Source organism: Chaetodon trifascialis, chromosome 3, assembly GCF_039877785.1.
Source record: "Chaetodon trifascialis isolate fChaTrf1 chromosome 3, fChaTrf1.hap1, whole genome shotgun sequence".
Lineage (NCBI taxonomy): Eukaryota > Metazoa > Chordata > Actinopteri > Chaetodontiformes > Chaetodontidae > Chaetodon > Chaetodon trifascialis.
Window position 1 is genome coordinate 10,232,221 of NC_092058.1, and position 26,517 is coordinate 10,258,737.

At 42.2% G+C, this 26,517-nt stretch overlaps 1 protein-coding gene across 3 annotated transcripts; it reads right to left on the reverse strand.

Moving 5' to 3' along the window:
• Positions 1-4,155: 4,155 nt before the first annotated feature.
• Positions 4,156-25,931, reverse strand: LOC139328613 (ras-related protein Rap-1A-like). 3 transcript variants are annotated; one of them, XM_070958453.1, is made up of 8 exons: positions 25,717-25,931; positions 18,644-18,732; positions 17,850-17,918; positions 17,503-17,559; positions 16,461-16,601; positions 12,043-12,186; positions 11,639-11,769; positions 4,156-5,140 (listed from the first exon to the last, which is right to left on the reverse strand). In XM_070958453.1, the coding sequence occupies exons 2-7, from the start codon at positions 18,698-18,700 to the stop codon at positions 11,680-11,682; spliced, it is 558 nt and encodes a 185-aa protein (XP_070814554.1). In that variant the 5' UTR covers positions 18,701-18,732; positions 25,717-25,931; the 3' UTR covers positions 4,156-5,140; positions 11,639-11,679. The 3 variants fall into 3 exon arrangements, with proteins under 3 accessions (XP_070814554.1, XP_070814556.1, XP_070814555.1); XM_070958455.1 differs by having other exon boundaries at positions 18,644-18,737; positions 25,717-25,760; XM_070958454.1 differs by lacking the exon at positions 25,717-25,931 and adding an exon at positions 22,912-23,119.
• Between the last annotated feature and the right edge of the window lie 586 nt (positions 25,932-26,517).

Consider the following 26,517-nt stretch of genomic DNA (forward strand, 5'->3'; position numbering starts at 1 on the left):
GGAAAGTATCAAAGGCGGACTGAAGATTTATGAGAGCCAGAGCCACATAAAACTGTATCATAGGCATAAAAATGGACTTGGAAGTACCTAGAACGTAAATAAATAGTGGACCAAGAATAGACCCCTGTGGTACCCCATTACTGATGGCAAGAGAGCTTGATTCAGCACCATCAGCCAAACACAGTGATTTCTGCCCGTACAATAAGCTTGGAACCCAATGAGTCCAGCATCACCCAGAACTGAACACTTGTTCTGAAGAATTTATTGAGATCAAATGCTTTGTCATCAATCACTGAAACTGCAGCTGTTGTACACCATTAATGTATAAACGCACAACAGCTTGAACTGTTGCTGTTGACTAACAGGCTTTAAATATTTCAAAGAATATCAAATTTGAACCACAGAGCCTCCAATTTCCTGCTCTGGACTAAATATGCACCAGCTGTCAGAAATAGTCCCACTGCTGTCTAAACAGTCTATATATGTGAGCGTAAACAAAGACACAGACGGCTGCATGGCTGCCTGTGTAAGTACAGGTGGAATTTGCTGTGGACAAATTGCCTCTTCCTCCTTATGCAAACATCAAGGAATACCAGAGGGGAAAACATCATCCATTTTCAATTAGGTGCCACTGCTAATGAGAACTGGAGCCCTTCATTTTAATTACAAAACTGTGCGATCGCAATCAAAAGCAGCCATGCTGTCTGTGTTAATAGAAATATTATATTCAACAATGTGTGGAGGGTGAAAACAAATACATGAAATTTGTCTTCTACTGGGACAGACAGGGCAAACTGTGCTAGCATACGTCTATGGCGTGGGATATTCATCATGTATGATTAAGAAAATGCTGTCCAGAAGAAGCCTACAGCCTATGAGTTATGAGCATGTTGTACAGAAAATGCCTGTTTAAATCATTATTAGACAGTCCTGTGCACATATACAAGGCATTTCTTTGGAGCAAAGAAAGTGATAATATATCCATGAACACTGAAATGGCTGAGAAAAAGGCACACATGAAAGGGAGTTCAAGTGCAGAATATTAGAGAATTACCTGTGCATCAACACAGCATCAGTGCACATCATAAAAATAAATAAATTACAGACAGGAAATGGCAGACGATGAATCCTCAGAGGGCAAACGTAACCTTGCACTCCAAACTGTCAATATTCCCCCGACAGTGAAGCTCATGTTCACTCCCCTCCAGAAAATGCATTAGACACAGATGATATCCTGAGCCCGGGCGTTCAATCTATCCCACACAACCACTAATCTGTTAATTGATCTGGCAATGGGAAGGAGAGAAAGGGTGTGTGCGTGTGTGTGTGTGTAGGGGGGTTGGTAGGAGATTGGGGGATGACATTACTGAAGAAATATATAATCTTTTATAATGGGTTCAGGGACCTTGAGCAGATGAAAGCTTGTAGTTGTTTGGAGGCCGCCTTTAAGAATTCATCCATCCCAGTTTATTGTCTGCTGACTCTGCTTAGAGCATTTTCTGCTGTTAAATAAGATCTGAAAACTGTTGAAGATCTAATTCAGCTGCTTAAAGGGGGCAATTTCTGAGAGAAAAATGAAAGATTCTTGACTTAAAAAAAGGTGTTAGATTTCAGAAAACACAGCATGTCCCAGTATTTACTCTGTGCTTTTCAATATTGTCCATCGATGAAAGTCTTTCCCATGATGTTGCTGATATTTAGCCGTTCTTTCTTGGCTCGTCTGCCTGCTCCTGATGATGGATTCAGTTCATGAGACCAAAGCACACAGAAGTATGAGGACGAGGGTGACCGTTTACTTTTGGACATATAGTGTAACTCACTCTTGAAAAGGGCACGATATTAAGCTTATTTCACCATATTTATACTCGTGAGGATCCCATTTTGACTCAGACTCAGGAAGAGAGCGCTTTGATTTGACTCGAGCCCACCTGATACCAAACACCTTCCTACTTTTCCGAGGGGACCTGGAGGAGCTGAAGGAACATTAGACCGGGGGTGTCTGGAGGACGACAGCAGGCATTTTTTCACAGAGAGGATAATGAATGCAAAAGTGTTTTGGTATTACTCCGCTTCTCAACCACTAAAGGGATTAAGGGCCCGATCAAGGCTGCAGTGTAGGTGATAAGAGTCAAAAACAAGAAGAAGAAGTGAGTCACACGCTCTAATCCCTTCTCCACCGTTCTCACCAGCAGACATTTAGCAGCCTCCTCTGCTTGACACGTTCCTCCTCTGAGACATAAGGAGCTTAGATGATGCAGCATTTTTTTTTTTCTCCCTTTGGAAAAAGAATATTAACTTGAGGACATGCTTGTGGTCATGGCCTGCCTGGTTATTTAGACTCCTGACAAAACACTTCCAAAATATAACATGCTGTATGTAATACCAGGAGATTATATGAATTTGCCATACCTTTAATACAGAGGTGGCTATCCCTTTAACATCTCTGGCTGTGTTCGATTATTGTGGGCAGTGTTGTGAATCAGTGAGCAGTTTTATGGCACCACCGATTGTTTTTAACGATTTTTGCATCAGTGAGTTGAAGTGTCTTGATTTGTTAAGTGTTTGATTTGCCAGCTCAGCGAAGAAATTCGGTTCTTGTTTTTTTAAAATCTGCACTCAGATTTTCAATTGATTTGCCATAAACTACATTATATCACTATACAAAAGCTGAACTAATTAGTCGATTGGTCATATATCGAGCAATTAAGCATTTTTTTTAAGCAAATAGGCCACAAAATTGTCATGATTTGCTGCTTTTCTTTATTTTACGTGACTGTAAATTTATTATCTATATGTCTTAGACTGTTGTCGGACAAAACAAGTGATTTCAAGAGGTTATAGGAAGCTGCGCCTTACATCCAAACGATTAATCGATAATGAAAATAATTATTAGTTGCAGCCGCACACCATGTACGTAATAATAAATAGGGTGATAGTGGACCTACTCCTGACAGGCAGTTGTGGGAACCATCAATCAATTACTAAGAGACAAAATCTTTAAAGCAAGACTATGTAACTTTGGATGAACAGCAGCCATTGTGGCCACAAGTGCTAATTTCAAGCTAATGCTAAATGCTAAAGTTTAAGGCTGTAACAGCAAAACCTCTAAATGTTTAGACGTGAATGAAGACGTTTTACTGCTTCTAAACTCACGTTCTCATTTCTAAAAGGAAGAACGTGGTCTTTCTTTAGAAGTTACGCAGCTTTGCTTTAAGACTAATTGTAATCACATTTGCATCTCCTGGTACGAAAACATGAGCTTATGCAGTGTAACAGTCACAGAAAGCATGTTTTATACATGAAATCTGATTTATCCCTGGTCACTGCTGTTTAAGTGCTACGAGCATCTACCATTTCTTTCCGAGTTTATATTCAAGAACGCCTCTTAAGCTATTTCACCTCACAAAAATGCTGTTAAATTTATTCAATGTAGCTTCAACCTTTCATCTATTTTGATTTTTAAATCCCCCCCCTGCTTTCCGTTGCACTTTGCACTGGAAATCAGTGAGAGAAGATTACAGAAAATCCTTTTTCAGGTGAGAAAGTAGAATTAATCCACGCTGTGGGGGCTCAGTGTACAAGGCACCAGAAACACTGTGGGGTTTGCAGCATACATACAATCTTTCCAGCTTCCCAACACTCTGTTTTTGTTTGGAGAATAATCGTGAAAGAGATGCACTAATTTCACTGTGATCGATCGTCCCATTAAGCCACATTATGCAATTTACTTCTGGGAGGCAGGATTTGAGTCAACACACTGTGACAGCCTCCCAATGAGTGTGTGAAACATTTCTGCTCACATACTGACACCTGGTGGCCAATAACAGTAAGGCATCACATGTAACATAGAGCTTTAACAGGCTAGTTATACAGTGCATCAACTGTTACACAACTATTGATCAATGAACAAACTGGTGTCACTGTATAAACTCAATAATGTACTACAGCTACAAAAACGTCCCCATGCAACTCATGTTAAGTTTCCAGCCCTTTACGAACATCTTTTAATTCCACTCTTCTCAAATAACTCAAATCCACTTTGGATAAAAGTTTAATTCACAAAAATACATTGACCAATATAATGAAAATGTACTAAAATGTACTTTAATAATCCATAAAAGCTGGAACATCATTGACAGAAAAACACAAGAAGCATTATTAGAGTTGGTTTAGTATAATATATTTCAGCTTCAAGAGACATAGAAATCAATCCTTATTTTCCCCATATTTCTTCTATAAAAGACCCATTTTTTTCTGAAGCATTATTATGCAAAAAATGGCATTAGAATATATTATGGGAGCTATGAAATCCCAGTGACTGAGTATAAAATTAAGTCACATCAGAGAGAGATATTCGCAGAAGAGAAGTCCATGAGGAACAACAGGGCGAACAAAGAAAAAAAATATATAATAAAAATAATAATACATATCATAGACCTTGATCTATCATCACTGACATGACAGGCATGGAGAATAGGTGTATGGCTATAAAAAAATTCTCACTTTTCCACTTGATTTCACTTGAAAACATCTACACTGAATAACTGATGCATTTTTTTCATGCTCGTTTTTGAAGAATATTTATAATCATACAACTAAAAAGAGGTCAACTTCCATGTCTTTCAAATACGATATTGATATTGAAAAAGATGAAAAATACTGAATCTAACTTTGTTTTCCTTCTTTAACGCTGTTATTTTCTTTTTGTTAAAACGGTCAAAAAAATGAAAATACGGGGCTGCTGGCCATGTGGGCGGCTCATGGACACTTTTTTCTATACGTTCAGAAGCTTTTACCATCATCATTATCATCATCATCATAAGTTTGTGGTGTTGTTTGTTGGTGCAGAAATGGAGACTGTCCATTCAGGGTTCACACTGAAACTGAGACACAGAGGAGGGTCCCCGGAGGCGAGAGACCAGAGTCTTCTCTCTCTCTTTCTTACTGTCTTTCTTTCTCTCTTTATTCTCTCCATTCTCTCTCTCTCTCTCTCTCTCACACACACACAGATCATCCTCGTCGTTGATAGGAGCAGTTCAGTCAGCTGATTCACCGTTTATGGCTGATGGAGGGAGGGGGGTGGGGCTGTTGGAATGCTGGCACGTTCCAATCAGGGCAACAGTTCTTCATTACAGCATTTCTGCAAGAAGAGCACACAGAGGTTAAGTCCTCCGTTCATACCCAGACTACAGTTTCCATAGCACCATCTGCACACTGACAGCGCCCTCTAGTGGCAGGTTAATGACTTCACACGTGTGGGAGGAAAACTGAGGAGGAGCAAACAGAAATGGGTCATGCATAAAAGGTCCCAAGGTTCAAAACAGCAGGGGTCTCTCCCAGGGGTCTCCTGAGTCAGTTACCAGCAGAGGCAGTGGCTTCACATATTTTGTAACTGTGTGATGATTAAGTGTATAAAACGTTCTGTACTAATACCCACAAATCAAAAAAAGTCATGACATGATGGATTCAGCATCAATACAGATCAGTGTGATGCCTTCTAATGTTCACGAGCCACCTATGAATCAGTTACAAACTGACCACTGATTGCAAAAGCTGAGCAGTGACAGAGAGTTTTAGTAATGATAAAACATAAAGATGTCTGATTCTTCTACAGAAACTAGGCTGTAAATGTTTTATGGAAATGTTTCAGGAGTTTCCTCTTCTGGAGAAAAAAAAACCAGAATCATCTAAAATGAGCCCCACACACACACACACACACACACACACACACACACACACACACACACACACACACAGTACAGAGACTTCCTCAAATGAGTATCACTTCAAATGGTTACAACACCCTTCTTTAACTTACTGTAGATTATTATTAATAACTTCAATAACATATACTGATATTGTTAACTGTCGGAGAAATATCTTATATAAGCTTCCCTCCAGAGTGTTGGTAATGCTCAGCATGTTTATACAGAGATCTACGTCCCACCTGATCCCTCCCTCTGACTATTTTCAAAAAAGCCACATGAAGTGGCCTATTGAGCTCCTCTAGGATGCTTACAGGGTGCACGGGTGCAAGGGCGGATGATATCGATCCACTTTCCTCATCTAACTTTGGTTACATCTCACAGTTCTGACATCCTGCTCTCGGACTCATTCTGTGTTCATGATGCATTCACGTCATATGTTAATGAGATGAGAGCGTTCGCAATCATCACGACGGCTGCATGATTCGAGTTCTTCGTCTGTCATGGTTTTTGTTGCCAAGCCAGATATGCTTTCAGAAAAATAAAGAGTAATTAGAGCTCAGACTGCCTTAATTATGATAACTATAATATGATATCTGGACACTGAGAGCTACTAATGGGCATTTCTGTCTTGTTTGAAGTCCCCACTGGACTCAGGTTTTCTCTAATCGCAAGAAAAAATATAAAGTACTACACAAGTGCATGTCCAGCTGGCTCTCTGAGTGGCGGGCGTGCTACCATCCAACAGGGCAGTGAGGGCATGTGACTGGATTCAGGATGCTGAAATGGAGGTAAACCAAAAACATTTTTGCAGCAGACATTCTGACCTGTGATAGCTACAGAACATAGATGTTAACAAGACTAATGATGGCTGCATTCTATTTAGAAGCTCCAGGTCCAGGGCAATGCTATAATGCATGCTCACTGGCATGACTAACTGCGGTATTTAAATGGAATGCAGCCATAATCAGTGTCATTGGTTTCACCTGTGCTTCTGCCGCTGTGATAAGTCGCTTGTTTTGAAGTCTGTTAGAGAGCCGAACACAAAGCTCCCCGCAACACAACAGGTTAACTTCAAGACTTCAAAGTTCAAAAGACAACCCAAAGCTCAATTACCAGGTCTATAAAGGCTAATGGCAATGCTGCGTCGTGTGGTGATAAAACAACATGTGGGCACGACTGACTCAACACTGAGCAGAGTTAAACACTGAAGGAAAAAGGGACACCTGTTGCTGTTGGTGCCAAAAGAATCAATGTCCTACAAAGCCCAGGTAAATACTAAAAATCCACACCTTGAGAATCAATATACCATCCTATCAGGTATCAGCTGCCTGCCACTTCCTGTCCCAGTGAATACAGTGACGGCTAAAATCACAGACCACTTGACCATGAGGTCAGCAAACTGGAAAATGACCATGTTGTACAAAGTGAAATGTCCCATTAACTCCCTGTCCTGTCTGAGGCTGGCACTGTAACCCCGCTCGCTCGCTCTCTCTTGCAGTGTATGAGCTGGTGTGCTGTGAGCAGTGGAACAGTGGGGCTGTAATCCCATTAGTGTTGGTTCATTGGGCTGGCCAGCGTGTGAAGGGGGGGGGCAGACACCGCCTCAGGGCATGCTGACAGAGGCCCCACTCTCACACAAACCGGACCACTAACTGACCAACACAGATGGATTCAGATGAGGAACGCAGTGGGTGGTTTAGCGGCCCTGATGTCTGGGCTGGGCACAATGGTACTGTCTGTTTCACTAATCCACTGTTATCAGTAATGCCACAGTATTACTCCCACCGCACGTTAAGTTAAAAGTAACTGAAGGAGGTAGATATAAAATCTCTGCTGTTGGCTGTGCATCGCTGGTTTGGCAACAGTTTTTGCTCTGACAACACATCTGAGCGACTGCACTCTCAACAAAACTGCTGAAAAACTCTTGTAAACTGTGGGTTGTCCAGCAACACCCATTTTAATTTCCAAACAACAAAGAGACCCTACGATTGACACCAGACCCATACTTTTTATGTTACATCTGTACCATTTTAATGGTCACAATTACTGCATATTGTCGCATTCCACTGCACCAACTCTCAGTTGTACTAAACTGTTGTATTCTTGCACTTAAAGGAAATATGCTGCTTCATTTTGTCCTCATTCTTCAATGCAGAGGCAACAGTTTCTCTCCTGCAGTAATAACTAAGTACTGAACCAGAAACAGTACAGGAGATTCAGCAGAAGTGGTTCATGTTTGGATACTATTCGCTCCCTTCAAGGAAATGCTACATTTAGAGACTATATTTACCACGATTTACCACAATGTGATATCAAGCTGGAGCTGAGAAGGAGCTGTATTGATCTTTGTATAAAGAAAGTATTTGTCCAGTCAGGGTGCTGCTCCAGGATGCTTCAGCACAGTTGACACCCGCATGAATGACAGCTTGTACTTAAGTCCTCCAGTGTGAAGTGTCCCTGCTCATTGTGCCACCCTGCTGCCCATTGGTCTCACCAAGCAAACAAAGCAGGGGTCAAACACAGAGCTTCTAAAAATTCAGGCAGGGGCTTCTGTATCATTAACAAAGGCGCCAAGTGACACAAAGAAGTGTTATAATATGTGTAACTTTCTAAAATTGACATGCAGGGTTTGAACTCCTCTTTACTTTAATTCTTCACACCACCGCTGCACTGTCTGCCTGCCTTTGAGAGCAGCTACTAACTCATTTGCCAGCACATCCCACAACGTATTTCACTCCAAACACAGTGAGCTCTTTAGACTTACACCTTCACTGTTTGGAAACACTGAGGCCCTACTTAGTAATCTCCACGTGAGGCTGGATGCACATCATGAGATCTCACAAGATTTGCTCAACTGACTGAAGCTAAAGTCATCGTTCAAAGGAAACTTGCCACATCAGGGTGGAAACATTCTTGCTGGGAGTCGGTGCGGGGCGGGTTAACCGGGGTTAAATCTTATCAGGAGTGCAGTGACCTCTGACCAATAGGTGGGTTTTTGGTCAAATGTGACCAGCAGCTAAAATTAGAAGTGGCCAATATATTTACTGTGACATGGTAGAGATTTGTTTCCCTGCAGATCAATAAGTATGACTGCTTTAAGGTCATTTTTTCTGGGAATTTTGCACCAATGTGATGACGTACTTTGATTTGTCAGATATCAAAGATCCCACAGCTGCGTATGTAAGCATCATAGTGGTTTCTCAGCTACATTGTCAAGAAAATGTTCTGCATACATGATGGGATTCCACAATGAAAGATGGTACATTATGACAGATGATCGTGTTAGATAGGCATACATGATCTTTAAGGCAATTATGGTTGCAGTGGCATACCAGCTTCACGGTGCACCCTAGTATGAAATTTGATGGCTATCACAGCATGTACATTTGCTAATCTACAGGATTAAATTCCACCATTTAAGTGTTTTTTAAAAGTTTATGTCAAGTTTCATTTCTGTTCGGACATAATATTTTGACAAACTATTCTGCTCATTCCTGTAAAGCTCATTATAACTTAAAAGAATACTAAAAGGTTGTTTGCAGTTACGTGATGTTAAATTCAGACAGAGGTCCAGAAGCTTTACTCCAGAAAACACACAAAAGCAGACACAAGTATAGAGGCATACAACTTCCCCGTTAGCAGTCGGGTCCACAACCTCTGTGCCAAAGTGCACTGGGATGACAATCGTTTTGTTTTTTCAAGGGTGCGTAGCAGCAAAATAACACGCTGCGGTGCTGAATGATGTTTACGTTACGGTTGTTTGCTGGGTGAAGGTCAGCTGAAACGCCACTAAGACATGGATCGTCTCAAAACAAGACAGAGTGCCTTATTTACGCTCAGCTGTCTTATGTGAAACCGTTAACGCTGATTTAACAAGTGTTAGTCGTGTTGCTTGTAGCCATGACTTTAAATCTATCACTATAGATTTAAAACAATAGCTAACGTTACACCATTTCCAGCATTAGCCGACCGCAGACAGTTAAGCCATTTCTTTCTTTCTGTTTTTCGGCCAATTTCTTGCATTTTTCAACCTTATGAACAACAACAACTTTTGGTACTTAATAAAAGCTCCTCCTGGTTTCTTGATTTGATCAATCTGAGCAACTGTAAATGACACAAAACATTTCTGGGACACTTCTCGAAACATGAAAATTTCGTCCCGTTGCAGCCCTGAAGGCATTTGTAGGAAAATGTCCTTGTAATTGCAGAAGAAAACAATGCTACCAAAGAAGGCTTCAATGGACTGTCAAGCTCCATCCAACACCTCTGGACGAAGATTAATTAGTGCGTCAGACGCAGTAAATGTCAGTAAAGGCCGATCTAAAATGAACAGACCAGCTGGTCTGTTTAGAAGGACTGACAGTAATAAGCAGTCTAGTTTACCATGAGTGCCTGTTTTCAGACTTCCTCATTACCAGCTTCCGGGCAAACTCTAAAAAAAAAACTTTGTTAAAAAAAAATAGAAAAGAAAAAAGAAGAAGCAATCTGATTTGACTCTGACTCTGATTTTCCTGGGAAACAACGTGATGACAGATCAGGATTTCCTCAGACATAACCAGCTGCTGCAGTCTGCTGAGGTCCATGTTTAAATCCAGCCATCACACACTGACTCATTCATTCAACAGCAATGAAGATGAAAAAAGAAAATGCTAATGAAAGCACTTCACACTTTTGAAGGCTGACTCAGGGGAAGTTGGCCTGTCCAGAAATATTTACTGGAACTAAGCGGAATCAAAGAAATGTTATTATTGTCACAGGATGACAACTGCAGTCACTTAGAGAGAGTGACATGTCCCGCACATACAGTACAATGCATGAAAAGATGTCCGCCTGCCCTGCTGTCACACGGAAAAGTTCCTCTTTGGGCAACGACTCCATTTTAGGATCCTGCCACCACGGCCACTGAGCTAAACTGGAATAACCGCACAGAAAGACACTGAACACATACTGGGCCCAGTCAGATGAATCTAGTTCCACTCAGGTGTTCATATGACTTCAGTTCATTTGGAATAACTCGAGTTTTTTCCCCACTTTCAGTATTTGTCGTACCCCTCATCTGCCTGGAGGGGGGGCTCTCTCTCTGAACTGGACCTCTGAAGGTTCCTCCAATTTTCATATTTAGATCCGCAATGATTTGTCGACAGATCCATCCATCATCTATACCGCCTATCCCTTTCGGGCTGGAGCCTATCCCAGCTACAATGGCCAATTTAGAGTCATCAATTAACCTAATGAGCATGTTTTTGGTCTGTGGGAGGAAGCCGGAGTACCCGGAGAGAACCCACGCATGCACGGGAAGAACGCATGCACGGGAAGAACATGCAAACTTCACACAGAAAGGCCCCGCCTGACCCGGGGATCGAACCGGCAACCTTCTTGCTGTGAGGCACGCGCACTACCTGCTGCGCCACCGTGCAGCCCTTGTCAACAGATCGATTAGTCCATTGAAAGTAAGCTAATAACCAGCTATTTTGATCATTGACTAATAGTTTCAGTCATTTTTCAAGCAGAAAGGTCAAACATTTGCTGGTTTCCACCTTCTTAAATATAAGGATTTGCTGTTTTTCTTTATCATTTATGATAGTAAATGAAGAGTCTTTGGGTTTTGGACAGTTAGTAGGACAAAGAAGCAAACTGAAGACATCACTTTGGGCTGTGGGGAATCATGATGAGTATTTTTCACAATATTTTGACACTTTTTATAGACTAAAATATTAATAAATTAATCATGAAAATAATCTGCAGATTGCAGATTGCAGACTGCGATGATTGATAAACTTGACCTGACGCAAGCATCATCAACTAAGATGACATACAAAGATATCATGTGACACAAAGCTTACAGCCTGCCTACACATCGTGACCTCATGGACATGTCAAGCTACTGGACCTTTATGACTAGCACATGTTATGAAATTTTAGACACACACCTGGCTCAGAGCTGCTGCAGGGGCTGGTTGGGGAGGGGTCTTTAAAGCAGGACACAGTTGGATTTCTTTTTCGCCTTCTTCTTTTCCACTGGCGTTTTCCTATTTATCTGTCTGACCAGGTCATAGAAGATCTGAGAAAGACAACAGAGAGCAAACAAACACAATGTAAACAGCAGAAAAACCATCCATGTTTCATACAGGGCAGGTCCTAACACACCCTGGCACCATGAAGCAATCACTTGATGCCACATCACTAAATGGATTGATGTCACTGCTTACACACAGCAGGTTTAATGAGGGTGTAGCAGGCATAATCCGGCTGAGCTCATTACTACCTGTATCTTTGATAAACCATATTGGTTTATGGGCAGAGTCACCAGTGGTTTGTCTCTGTGTGTACTCACATCGAGGACGTTGATCTTTGACTTAGCAGAGGACTCTAAAAAGGCACAGTGGTTCCACTGTCTGGCCAGGTTCTGGCCCTGCTCCTTCCCCACCACACGCTCATCCTCCAAGTCGCACTTGTTCCCCACCAGGATCATCGGCACCTGGGACAAGAAAAAGAAGCAGGTTTGTGATTTGGAGTTATAAAAATAAAACAGGCTTGGCTCCATATATGCAACAAAATACTGAATTTATACAACACTGTGGCAAAATGAATACATCAATAAAAACTTTTGGCACCTCAAGAAGAAAACCAAGAGATCTGAAGCAATGCTAATGAAAAACAGATGTGTCTGACATTTATTTTGAGTGGTAAGTCCATAGGTTCATAAGGAAGGCCAGAAAAATAAATAGAGAAAAAGTGGGAAGAGGGGAAAAGTAGACGGTAGGAAGGAGAATAAAGAGAAGTAGGGGGTTTTGAGAGGAAAGTGAAATAGGAGATGGGATTCTAGGAATGAGACCAATGTCAGCGGGAATGTGCACATTACGGCAAAGTTGCATTAGAAATGTTTTTGATACTAATGTCAATACCACAACCGAGATTCAGTAGGAATTCCAAAAATGAGACTTTTCAGACACAGTTGAAAAACATGCTATTCGTTCAATAAAATGATCCAGAAATTACGAATGCATCAGAGTGCATTCATCTGCTTTAAATGTGCATTTTGAAGTTGCGCAGGAAATAAAACTTTCAATGTTTGACGGAAAAAAAAAAGCAATATAAATGGATAGAAACAGATATGAATAAACCGATATGAGAAGGTAAAAATAAATAATAAAAAAGCAGGGAGATAAATGTTGTAAAAATTTATTCATGCATTCTTTTTTGCCACCTACCCCTTGAAAGTACAACAAATCTAACTGTGTTGGCCCCACTGGACAAACTGGTGACATTAAAGTCTGTTAGGGTACAAGGGTGGACATTGGGACTGGGAGGTCATGGGAGTAAAAGCAGGACACTCATGTGCATCCTCTCAAAGCAAAAGAGTGGCGCCTGCATTGGAGGGTCACAAAGACAATCAAGAAAATCAATCTATCCCTGTGGGAAGGCAAAAAAATAAGAAGAAAAGGGGTCACTTGGGTAACAGAACAGTGGCAAAAGAGACAAAAGACTCAAAATGAACGTGCAACGAATGCAGTCTCTTTTGGTTTTGTTTCCTTTCCGACCAAAACTGACAACACAACTACCGAGAAAACAACCATTGACATGAAATGCAGCTGGTTTTGGAATCTCCCAAATACCCAGCACTTCTTCTTTTGTGCCCCGAGTCAGATGTTTAAACAACCAAGGTCAAAAAAACAAAAACTCTCTGAGGAAGAAAGAATATTCTGGGCAAACTGTCACAGTGGGCAGAGCCGGGGCAGTCAGGGTGTCGGGATGCGTCTCATCCTGCCTGCTGTTTCCTGACCGGCTATCTAGGGAGCATGCTGGCCCGGAGGAAGTCGTGGCAGCCCCGCCCAGCCGGGATAACATCGCTTTCCTTCCTGAATGTTTTCGAACATTTCAGCTGGATTTCCATGCTCTGTCTGCTCTCTGGAATTACATGATAGTGTGAGTCTGTTTGCGTGCGCGCTTGAGTTCATTCTGCATGCAGAGTAAATTCACACTTAAACTTAGCTTTACCGCACCACCCTCTGCACAACTGTATGAAAACAGAAAAAGGCTCGAGACTCAAGCTTGAGGAAGAGTTCAGCATTTTGTCTCAGGTTCACAGGATATTTGTGTTTGTGGTCCAGCTTAACGAGCAAGATACATAATCAACTAGTGGAAAATTTTGCATGCAGCACAACAGGCGCCAATAATAAATGAGCTGGGGAAATCTATTTGTGGTGGGCCAGCAGCAAATAAATCCATGCATGGGAAATCCTGCAGTCGCTCCCTTCTCCTGGTCCCTGAAACGGCCCCCAGACGTGTCTTGTGGATCTGGAAAAACTGGATATTTGTACCCTGACATGCACTAACTTGCTCAAACTTCCTTTGCCCACCCACAAGTTTAGTGTTCAGAGGTCGTTTTTGACAGGATTATGGCCACGTTCCTCCGGAAAATGTCATACTTTTGAAGGCATAGTATGAATATTCCAGGGCCCTTTTTTCTTTTCTCTCTCACTGGCTCGCACCCTCTCTCCGGGCTGTGAGGCAGACGACAGGAAACTGCGATGTTTAGATTAACCCCACGGAGGTTGCTGCTTGATGTTTGATATCCAAACAAGCCCCTCGCACTGGACTGCTGAACGACATTTCTCCCAAGGGGTCCTGGGAGAACCAGCGGTATGCCCTCCTAACACAAACTCTGAGCCGAGCTGGGATGAAAAGGATGGAGAGAGGCTTGGTAGGATGGAGGTATGCAGGGAAGGAAAAAATGTTCAGTGTCAGCAGCACACAAGGCAGCATTGGCCTACTGGAGGAATCCATGCAGCCCACAGAGAATCTGTTCAGACGCTGTTAACATGCTACAGACAGGTCCTGTCCCGCCCACAAGGCATGCTAGAGATTGGATTGTGGGGAGCACAGAACAGGGGAGTATAGAGTGTCTTAAATGAATGGAGCCAGTCGTTTCAAATGGAGTGGTGAGTCACAAGCATGGAGTCAGGCATTAGTACTATCCAAGTCACACAAGCAGAGACGGAGATGGCCCGGAAAAGTCATACGACCTCTCTTACATAAGAAGTGTGGAAGGAAGTAAGAGAAGTGAGCTTTTAATACACCGCTGACTGCTCACTCACTTCGTTCTTCACTCCTAACGACTTTTTTTTTAAAGGAGATGGAATTTTGGCCCCACTGTGTTCAATGTACAGTCATTAAAAGGCTTTTTAATTGAGCCTGGCAATATCAAGCGCGTCTGTACATTTTGCCAGCTTTGCAGTAAATGGTGCGCGGAAGAGCCAAGAATGAGAACAGCTGTAGCAGCAACTAGAATGTCTGCTTTAGCTGTGCAAAAGTCAAAAGCTTTCTCCAAATAAGAAATCTGTCCTCACAGATGAAAAAAAAAAAAAAGGAAAACACGTTAAGCATTTCCTTTGGTCGTGCATTCCTGCAAGGGGCAAAGAAAGATAAACAGATGTCACGGCCATCAGAAGTAAAGGCTTAAATCACCAGTGGACTGATAGCTGACAGAGTGGCTGTAATAGCCAGATAAGCACAAATGTTAAGACTGGGGACATATTCAGAGAAGCACAGTTTGAGAAGAAAAGGGACGGCAACTGTTTTCTTGCACTTTGAGGAGCCACTGATCCTGCAACCCATCTGTTAGCCTGAAGCTAACCTCAGCTCCCTGACCGCAGAGGCTCTAATGAAGCACCACAGCCTCACAATCCAGTGTGTTTTTGATGAGCTGAGGCTTTCCTTGCACATCATCTCTGACAGTCCAATCACCCGCACAGAGTGCCAGACCATGAGGCAGGCCACAGAGAAGAGGGGGGAACACAGAGCAACAGGCGTGGAAAAGGCCAGTCAAAACAGAAAACACAGGGGTATACTGGCACAGACAGGGAGGACAGGGAGCAAGACGAAGACTAATAAAACATGTTTGAGAACATGACTAAAACTTCTGCAGCAAGCTGCAGAAAGGCTTTTCAGATGGTTTTGACAGGGAACAGAGAGAGAAAGCGCAAGCGAAGGAAAGAGTGAGAGAGGGTTATGGTAACATTCATTCCCTCCAGAGATCACCAAAAAAGGGCATCTTAGATCCTGCTGACGCACTATCTGCCCCACCAGAGAAGGGGATGGAGGGCTTACTCACTGAACAGCCTCACAATTTACCAGAGGTACAGAAAACTGGAAATGCACGTCGAACAAACAGCAGAAAAATAACGAGATGGCACAGCCTCGCTTTAGATGCACTGTTACAGATCCAAGCTGAGAGGCAGACTTGGCAGGGAAAACCACACTGTTTGCAGAAAAAGCAAGACTAAGGGTTGGACATCCCCTAGTGAGACAAAGACATTCCCCTACTTTTTACTGGACTGTTAAACAGATGAAGTAATCAAACCACAGCGACCTGCGTGACGCTAATATTAGCTAATGCTAAGTTATGTACAGTACACAAGCCGTGCTTTCTCATTGTTTTCACTCGACAGTCAACACAGAAACAACACGGCGACACCACCTGCATTATGTCGCTGTATTTTGATATTTGTAATTATTGGCATAAGATGCAGCGATTACAGTGTTGAATGGTATCCATAGCAACAGTGCAATCAGGTTCTGAACAATGTAGGCGGTTGAGAACAAAGAAGTGTGGTGCTTGTAACTTATCTGTACTATTTTCCACTGCTGTGTTTCTACAATCCATCCAAGCAGATACAGAATAAAAGTAAGTCTGGTGAGAAGCTGATGTAAACATGCTGGTAAGTCTAAGTGTGCAGACTGTGCACTTACATCCTCTGTGTCCTTTACTCGTAGAATCTGTTCTCTCAGGTCCTGGAGGTCGTTGAAGGTGGACTGTGCTGTGATGGAGTATACCAGGGCGAAGCCTTGGCCGTTCTTCATGTACAAGTCCCTCATTGCTGTGAACTGCTCCTACACAGCGGGAAAAACCCGAGGAAGGACAGGCCATTAGCTCCGTCATATTTTATACTGTTGAACATTTAATATAAAAGTCCATTGCATACAACAGGTAATGCGATTGGTGTGACCTCTGCAGTGGCATTGTTGGATCCTGGTCAAGCTTTTCGACAGTACACTCACACTGTTATGCAGTGTGGGTAGACCATCAGCACCCTTTTCCACTAGAAACAATCATAATCATGTGTGTTGCTGGTGCATCATACATACAAACAAATCCAATTACCTTACAGACACTCTTCTAGCATACTTGTGTTGGAGTTAAAAAAAAAAAGAAAAAAGGGCAGGGATGCTAGCAGCTCTGTGAGGCAGTATTTTACTTTGAGCTAACTGCTAATGTCAGCGTGCTAACATGCTCATCATAACAATACTAACTGCTAATGTTTAGTAGGTATAATATTTACCATCATACATGTAAGCATGTGAACATTTACCAAAGAGCACAAAGCACAGCTGAGGCTGGTATGATCAGTAGTTTTGTTGCTATTTTGTCATCAACTTAAGTTTGGGACAAATGTTGAACTTATGATGATGCTGGATGAACTGTTACTGCATCGATTAGTACTCCAATGAAAAGCAGTCAAGACATTTCACTCAAAACCACAAATGTCAGCCCCATGGTGGCATTAGAGAAAAAGTCAGGGGATCGACAAAGTCAGCTGAATTCATTCTGTGGGGGCCATGAAACATCATCTGAAGCCAAGCAATAGTTGGTGACATGTTTTAGTCTGGACCATAGTGGTGGACCGACCATCTGACCACCCAAAGGTCAGTGTTCAATACAGTACCTCAGGGGTCCTTACACACAGCAATACAGGGCATGGGAAGAGATTTCAGTGGTCTGGAGTTCACTTACTGTGCCTGCTGTGTCGAGAATTTCAAGCATACATTGTTGCCCGTCTACCTCCACTTGCTGTAAGAGAAAGAAAAATGTTTAATTTTGGGTCAAGGGACACATCACAACACTGCAAACAATAAAAACCAAACGAGACAACTAACAAAAAAGAGAAGATGAGAAAGAGGCAAGAGATAATAATATATGTTAAGACAGAGAGAAAGAAAAAGAGAGTGAAAGAAAGAGCGATGGATGAGAAAAAACAAGAGCACACTATCATGACGTGAACCTGCAGAGCAGCTGCTAACAATCAGCTCATTCCAGTCCGGCACTCTGCCTCTGCCTCTCCCCACTCAAGGGACACTCACCTTTCTGTACGAGTCTTCTATTGTAGGGTCATATTTTTCCACAAAGATTCCCTGTACAAACTGAACTGTCTGCAAGAGAGGACACAGAGCAAGCCAGCGTTAGATCAACGCGACCTCTCGGCCATGAGAACAATTACGACAACTGACGAAGAGGATGGTCATAACACTGCGATAGCCAGGATAAGACAAAGTTCAACTGTGCCAAATTTTATTGAAGCTCGTGACACAGACATGCAAGAGCCCGAGTTAGGACTGTGCTACATTAAACACTGTACTTAATGGTAGGTTTACATTAGGGGTAGACTGAGTTCATCTGATAATAACTTAAGGTCTAAACATGTGAGGCTGCCAGGTTGAAGGATTAACCCGACTTCAACACCTGGTCGAAGTTAGCTCAGTAAAGCATGCGACATTTCACAGACATCCATGGCCTCTGGCAGCCTTGTAATGACAACAGCGTACATAAAAGTTCAGGATTTTGTGTCTGTTCTTCATCAAACCAATGAAAAAGACGATGTGTTTATGCATCTAATCTGTTCAATGGCATTTAGGTCCACATCAAGAACGTGACACCTGTCAGGAAATGCAAGCATGCTGCCTATAATTAGATAAGCAAAAGAGGTTTCAGTTAAAAAAATGAGGAAAAGGAGAGTTTCATATGTGCTCTTATGGTTCCCTGTGTAAACAAGTAGTTTTAACTGTTTAAATAACAGTCCTACAAAACCTTCAGGAAACACACCACAGAGGTGTCAGAGCTAAGGGGGGCAGGAAGGGGATGAGGAAGGAATACTCACCAGAGCGGACTTGCCCACACCTCCAGAGCCTAACACCACTAGCTTGTATTCACGCATGGCGGGATTGCTTCACGGGACAGCCCAACAATCTGCACTGGACAAATGGGGAAAAGCAAAATGGGACAGACAAAATGAGAGAGCTGCAAAAAATCGAGAAGCAAACAACAACAAAACAAATCCTAACTTTCTTTTCAAGCAAAACAAAACAAGTCTGGTCGCTGAGTTTTTCCTCTCCAGAAAGGAAAGATTCTCGTCATTCCTGGAGGTTATGGACAAGAAGCAGCACAACAATGGAGGGAACACCCATAAGTGGAGCTGCTTCAGGGTGGAGGAGGTGAAGAGTATGTGACCCCTCTCTAACACAAACCAGCTGTGGTTTGTATGAGTGTAGGGGGAACTGAAGGGGAGATGATACATAGATCTGGCAGATATTCCTCCAAATGACACAATCATCTGGCCTTCACACACCAAAACACACCCTGCTCTCAGGCTTTTCAGTCACTCACTCATTCTTTGGTGTTGGAAAACACCAATATGGTATCAGCCTTTTTTGACTAATGACAGAAAACAGCTGAGGGAAGTGGAAACTGATGGGGAGGAAATTGTGAAATCACTGGAATATCCCTTTAAGGGGCGCGGAGGCTTCGAATCGTTGGCACACATTGTGGCCTAAAGTCAGTTGGGTTAGCCAACTGGGTCACTGGAAGTTGGGCTACAGAGACGGAGAGGCTGCTACACGGACGTTCAGCTGTGGCTGGGTGATGTGGGGGATTTCTGATACCTTATCTCCTTTCTGGCTTCATATCAAAATCTGATTTTTCCAAAAGTCCAACGGTTGGAGAGAGAAAATCATAAACAATGAAAAAAGCCAATTTTTCAGATTTTATTTAGTTAAACACTTCAATTTAGAGAGGTAAAAATTCAAATTAGTTGATCAGAACAAAATTAATGGCTGACAATTTTAGTCAGTTTTTAGAATAACAGGCCAAAATTTTCTGGTTCTGGCATCTAAAATGTGAATATTATGTGGTTTCTTTAGACTTCCATGACTGTAAACTGAATATCTTTGGGTTGTGGACCTGAAAAGGTATTAAAAACATTTATAATTTTCTGACATTTTATAGAAATTATTATTCATTATTAGACTAATCTACAATTAAAATCGCTACTTGTTGCAGCCCTACTTCAGTTTGTATGAAGAGTTCACTATCATCATTTTCACTGGCAGGAAATGTCATGCATTCAGCTTGTGATCATTTTCCCCTTGTCATTATGATTCATTTAATCACTTGTTAACCATTTTCTCCAGCCGTTCCAGCACTGAAACTAAAGATTAGTAGATCAAAATCATAACAGAGCGTAATACCAATGCAATGTAGAGGTTTCCACAGCATATGTCAAGTGTATGCCAATCATCATCCTTATGCCTAATTGTACCACATTTATCCAATTACTGATAAAAGATGGAGCTGTAGCTGTGCCCAAATGTTCTGAGGGGGGAAAAAAAGACATGGCATAACACCAGGTTTCATTGACTGCACATCAGAGGACTGTAATCTGGAAACCAGAGGATTCAACTTTACGGTCATGGGTTGAAAAGTGCAGCGTGAGGGCATCAAGGCTGCGCCGTGCAAGTGGCTTAAGTTAAAATCAGGTCTCGAGGAAGACGGTATAGCCTCGCTTGATAATCAACTCTTTCTGCAAACCATCAAAAGCTAATCGCCAGCCATTCTGGGAAGCAGATGATCCCCTCCTACACTGTTCTTTTAACAGCACACTCTATCGAAATGCCCAGTGGGGTGGGCAAAGGACTACGGACCTCCAACTTCAATCACAAGCAGTGACCATGTGGGATACGAAGCCCGGACTGTGAATAATTCATACTCAATAACCCTCTACGCACAAAGAGAAGTTCTCCTTGCACGATCAGCTAGGAGCCACCAGGAGGAAAAGATAGAGAATGGAGTGCTACGCAAAGAGTCTCTGCTGCGCTCTCATGTAAACATTCAAGCACAGAGTCAAGTGCATGCACAGTGTCACATATACGATGTCATACAGACAGCGTCACGCTTAGATCTCGGCTAGGCCTCACTTGTCAGCTATCCACACGTCATGGTTCTTGTATGGACGCTACCGACTGACCCTGCTGAGACAGATGACGTCAGGAAGCCGCTCTGTTAATATGCGACTGCTTCAGAGGTCGTTATGGAGGACAGTCAAAGATGAGCACAACTGAGGTATCAAACATATCCATGGGGAACTTGGTTTCCAAACCATGTTGTATACAAATAAAGCGAAAATGGGCATAAAAGTTGTTCAAAACCTGATTAGGTTACAATGCCATTTTCAGAGAGAAAAGGTATGGTTTCATATGTACAGTCAATGTTTAGACCGGCGATAAGAGTTTGGTTCAATATTACTGATATGTCCACACATTTGGCAACAAACCGTGCCACTAAAAAGACAATCATTTGTTTTCATTTATCTAATCATGGATCATTATCCCAGCAAAAACATTTATCCAAGGAATTTATTCAATTCATCATTCATAGCATGAACTGGTGGCTTCTCTTCAGCAGATATTCAAAATTCGAGGGAAATACTCATTTGGGAAATAAAGGTCTACCCAAAGTACAAATCTGAGTTTAAACACTTCTGGTTCCTTCGCATACAAGTAGGGCTGCAACGATTAGGCGACGTTGTCGACAAAAATCAATAATAGAAATAGTCGACAATGAATTCCATTGTCGACTATTGTCGCCAGACGCGTTTTTCCAACAGAGTGAGGCATCCCACCTGATTATAATCTCTGCCGAGAGTCGCTCATGCGCAATAGCGTCTCTGTCTCTGAGCGGTAATATACGGAAATGGCGGTGTCAACATCAGGTACACATACCAAAACTTCTAAAGTTTGGGAGCGTTTTAGCCTGGATACAGCGAATAAAAAGACTACTTGCAAGGTTTGCAAAGCAGACCTTGCGTATCATGGCAGTACCTCGGTGATGCACGAACATTTAAAGAGAAAGCACGTCGGGCAGTTGAACGAAACGGAGTCTGACTCGCCTCGGTAAGATTCAAGTAATATTCAAGCCAATACGGTTTTTATGACATACATTGTACATTTTATAAGCATATTTTCACTATAGAAGAGAGCATGAGCGTTATGCCAGACTGTGCCTGACAAATGTATTTAAAAAAATTTTTTTTAATTTAATTTTTGTACGAATCCGCAGTATGTTCAATAAAAGATGCATTTTTCATTGTACCCATCTTTCTTGTGTTTATTATCATTTGCCACATAATTAAATCAACTTCATGCTAAATTTAAGAAAAAATTAATAATTATCCGATTAGTCGACTAATTGTTTCAATAGTCGGTGACTAGTCGACTATTAAAATAGTCGTTAGTTGCAGCCCTACATACAAGTAGCAGCCAGCTCAGTTTTCTCCATTTCTACACGCTTGGGATAATAAAGTTCTATCTTATCTTAAAAATTACAGATGTTTTAGCAGTGTTGGCAGCATTAATTTAAGGACTTGAAAGTTAGTTGATTTAACTAACTAACTAACTAACTAACTAACTAACTAACTAACTAACTACGTCACACATATGGTGACTGGCAGGTATCATGCTGGTAAGCTGATGATGTGTACAAATAAAGGCAATCAAGTGTGAAAGTTAGAAAGCATCATTGAGTGATAAAGCGTTCTAAAAGCCAGGATTTGAAGTATGTCTGAGCTCTAGTGGGAGTGAAGGACAACATTTCTCAGCTTGAGTGTTAATTCATGTTCTTGAGAATGGCAAAGTGGCTGTGCCAAGACACAAATACCATCCTCACCAAATCAAATTAGTGAACAACACCAATCTCCTTTGAACTAATTTATCACGCAGCTTTCCACTCGTTAGCGCAGCCTCCAAAAGGCGAAACAAAACGAAGGGCATGACAGAAAAGGATGCTCTTGCTATGACACCTCATCTACAAACTTTCATACCAGGCAAACTGCACACAACGCTGCACTCTCTCAAGCGGCTGCCTACACACTCACTACACACTCACACACACACACACGGCCATTTAAGGACATCTCCCTTTAAAACCAAACCTCTCCCTCGTTCCACTGCCCTCAACTACACACTGTCATTCCCAAGAAAACAAACACACCACTGCCGTTACTCTGCTCTCGTAGTAACCCCAGCAAATAAGGAGTGAGAGAAAGCCACATGCCGCAGAAAACATGCTCCACCATGACATCACTGCATCACTCACCCTCTACGGCCAAAGGTATGCATCCATCTAAGGCTGGAAATTGGACGAGCAAGCTGCTAGCAAGAACATGCAGCGAACGCGTCTGGATAAACTGCGTCTCAAACTGGAGGAAACTGAAATAAGAGAGCAGGAGGCTTCACAGCTGAAATACAACATTCAGGATGCACTATTTCCTGGTCTAGTGAGGCTAATCCGACAGCGATGAAGCTGTCACAGCTCCTGACTCAGCAGGACGGTGTGACTGACAGCTGCCCTCTGTATCTTCCACCAAATGTGGATGGAGAAAATGCACACATCCGTTGGTTAAGCTGGCAGCATGATACGGACTCTGGTGACATCTCATTTGCTTGCGTGTTGGCCCACATGACAATTACAGGAGCTACGCTGATAAGAGTAAATATCCACTTGAGGTTTAGGGATAGAAAAAAAACAGGGTGAGATAATAGTTGTTCTGGTGGAGAGTTTTTTTAAATGTTGATAAGCTCCTGGTTACTCATTACCTCCACCAAAACCACAGTACACATCACTTGTACACGTTGAGATTAACATAAGAAACCCACCACTGGGAATAACCCAGAAACTACTGACAGCAGAAAACCAGTCAGGCAAAGGGTTTAAGCAAAGACGACAGAGTGGTAACATTGTATTTTACAGCCAAATTATTTCAGACAAATATCCTAATAATGTCTTGAAAATTTCATGGAAAGAACTTTGTTAGTTGGTACTAATTATAGGGAAAAACTTCTGAGACTGTTCAGTTAGATGTGATGATTTTAAACACAGCTGCTGAAATCTAGAGGAATTTCCATCAAAGTATCATTATTCATTTTATTTCAATCTATTTTAGCATGTATTTGGAAACTTAACTCTTCACATGTTAAACTGCATGATTGCCCATAATCAAACTGCACATTTATGCGTGTTCGGCCACCCTGCTGTGCCACAACTAAAACACTGGCTATCTTAGCAGCTAACTGGAATTAATTAATTGGAAGTGAATCAACTGAACCCTGCCTCTAATTTAACCTAGAATTAGTGCCAATTTACATAGTTCTTTCTAGGAAACTTCCTCAAAAATTCGGAATTTACAAGCCTGTAAAGTTAATCATTACCACCTGAGCTTCAAAAAATAAATGCTGTCATGATGGCAACTTAGATTTTTTTTTTTTTTTTTTTTAGCGCCCATGTTCTCATGTGATAATGCTGCATTAACTTTGTTCTAGAAATCGAGGCTCGTGAGTAATTAAGGGAAAAGATCTGTACTGTGATGTTTTTAGATCGCTCTGAAGCCAGGGTCAAATTTCAACAGCAATCTTCTCTATCAAAATTATACCTGAAGAAAAAAGAAAAGGACATCGAAGAACCAAAATCTCCCATTATCTAAATACATACTTCAGGCATCTCTTGACGGTAACCCTGAATGCCCCGATGAGTCAGAACAAAACTGCAGGCAGCACACAAAACTTCACTGTGACTTAATTATGACAAAGATCTGTAACTGACAAACACCATCAGCCGAATGCATCTGTGTCGCTGGGGCCTTGACCTGTAACCACATCCTCTTTCCAAAGCACAAGCAGGCTGCATGCTGATAGGATGGAAAAGGAGTCGCTCCATACTAAAATAGTCTCTTCCAGTCTCTGTTCCTGTTCAAGACTCCAGACTGCAGGCTTGCTTAAAGACAGGGAGGAGACGTGTGTGTGTGTGTGTGTGGGGGGGGGGGGGGGGGGGGGGTCTATCTCATCATCAAACCTAACCTGGGCTATGAAGGGATTCAGGGCACAGGATGAGGCAGAGGTATCATTACCATTAACACAGGGTGACAAACGCGCCTTTGAGACAGCTCACCTCCTTGCAGAAAGTCTACTTCACTTGGAAACTGCAGTGATTTGTTGAAACTAAAAATGTTAATACTTTGAGTACAAACCTTTCCTGATTCACATCACTCTACCTGCAACAGGCTGGGACAAAGCTTGGACCCAGACAAGAGAAAGTCATTCGAGTTGCTGGGTTATCTCACTGTGAATCTTACCTAATTTGCTTACGGCGGAGCATATGCTGATCACTCCAGGTCATGCTAAGTCCCTGCAATCTGTGGCTCTGACTACACCACAGAGCAGTAACTAACACACCGCCGATGCATTATCATTACAACCTTAGCCTCCATAACATTAATCAAAATCTGTTCAAATCATAAACCCGCTTACAAATAAATCCTTAAAATACCATAATCTTTAATCCAGGCCACTGAGACTAGCATCTGTCCATAAACAATCTAGTTTCATACCAGCAACAACACTAAGTCCCGTTATCAAGCTTGTTAGCAAAATGCCGCTAACTAGCTAGCTTTAACTGCCTGCGACGGGCCGCCGACACTTCACAGCCGCTAGCCGCGGCTCGTTAGCAAGCGAGCTAGCTAGCCGACACATTCCTTTCCTCGGCGTCTCATCAAAACACAGCTAGGCTGCCAGAAAACACGCTGCAATCGAGCGCATTTCAAAGCTCAAACGTCAACCGGGCTTGGCAGCTTTTAAATCATCCCCCATTACGGCGTATTTGCTCGGGAAAGACGCAGCCGAATTGCTAACGTTACCTGCCCTTCCGCCTGGCCTTGACTAAAATGGGAGTGCACACTCGGTTTTGTACTTGCGGACAATTCTTCTCGTTTATCCGACACATGTAACGCACGCCGCGCGCTCCGCCGTTACCGCTTATTAACCCGCAAGTGTCGACGCGACGTGCTCCCGCGCAGATGAGTTATTTGACCGCGTTTAGCGTCTAGTAAAGTTTGGCATTTCCACTCACCGTTTCTCGCTCGCTGTCTCTCGCCGCTCCGCAAGTGTCAGTTTGCCTCCGGCCTCCGTGCGCAGCAGACGTCACTCCTGACTATTTCTCATTTTTCTTAAAAGGGCATGACACACCGGCCACTCGTCCCGCATCATTTGCATGATAACGGAATGCACAGTGATGACGAGTGTCAGCAGAAACGCATGCACACCTTGTTTTTATTCATTGTTCTTGATGCTTTTTAAATCGGCTGCACATTTCTTGCAGGATTTGTACTCAAGCATTACACATTGTTGACGAGCTTCTTTCTGGTTGCGAAATGTGCCAGGGAGAGACAAAATGCAAAAATTACTAAAGGAAAAAGTCTGAGGTGATATTACTGATCATCATATTAAGATAAGATATACCTTTATTAGTCCCACAGTGGGGATGGCTCCAAATATCCAATATTAGTAACTCCATGTGTGAGAGATGTTTTAAGTCTGTGCAGGTCGAAATCAAATCTCAAGTCCTTGAGGGGAAAGTCCAAATTAAGTTGTAGGCGACTTTCTAGACCATCAGACACATCATTTGCTCATTTTCCTTTTAAAGATCTTAATTTTGTGTTTGGCCTTAATACAGCTGAGAAGAAGAAACATTCTCAGATTGCCGCTTCTAAAATGTGAATAATTGCTGGTTTTTAGTCTTCTAAAAGGTTGGTTAGTGTTAATTGGACAATAGTAGCAATATAAATATGTCAGATTGTGGTTTTGGGTAATTGCTGGTGCAGTTAAATCTTTTGGGACAAGTTTTAAGTCAGATTTGAGTCCAAGTCAAGCA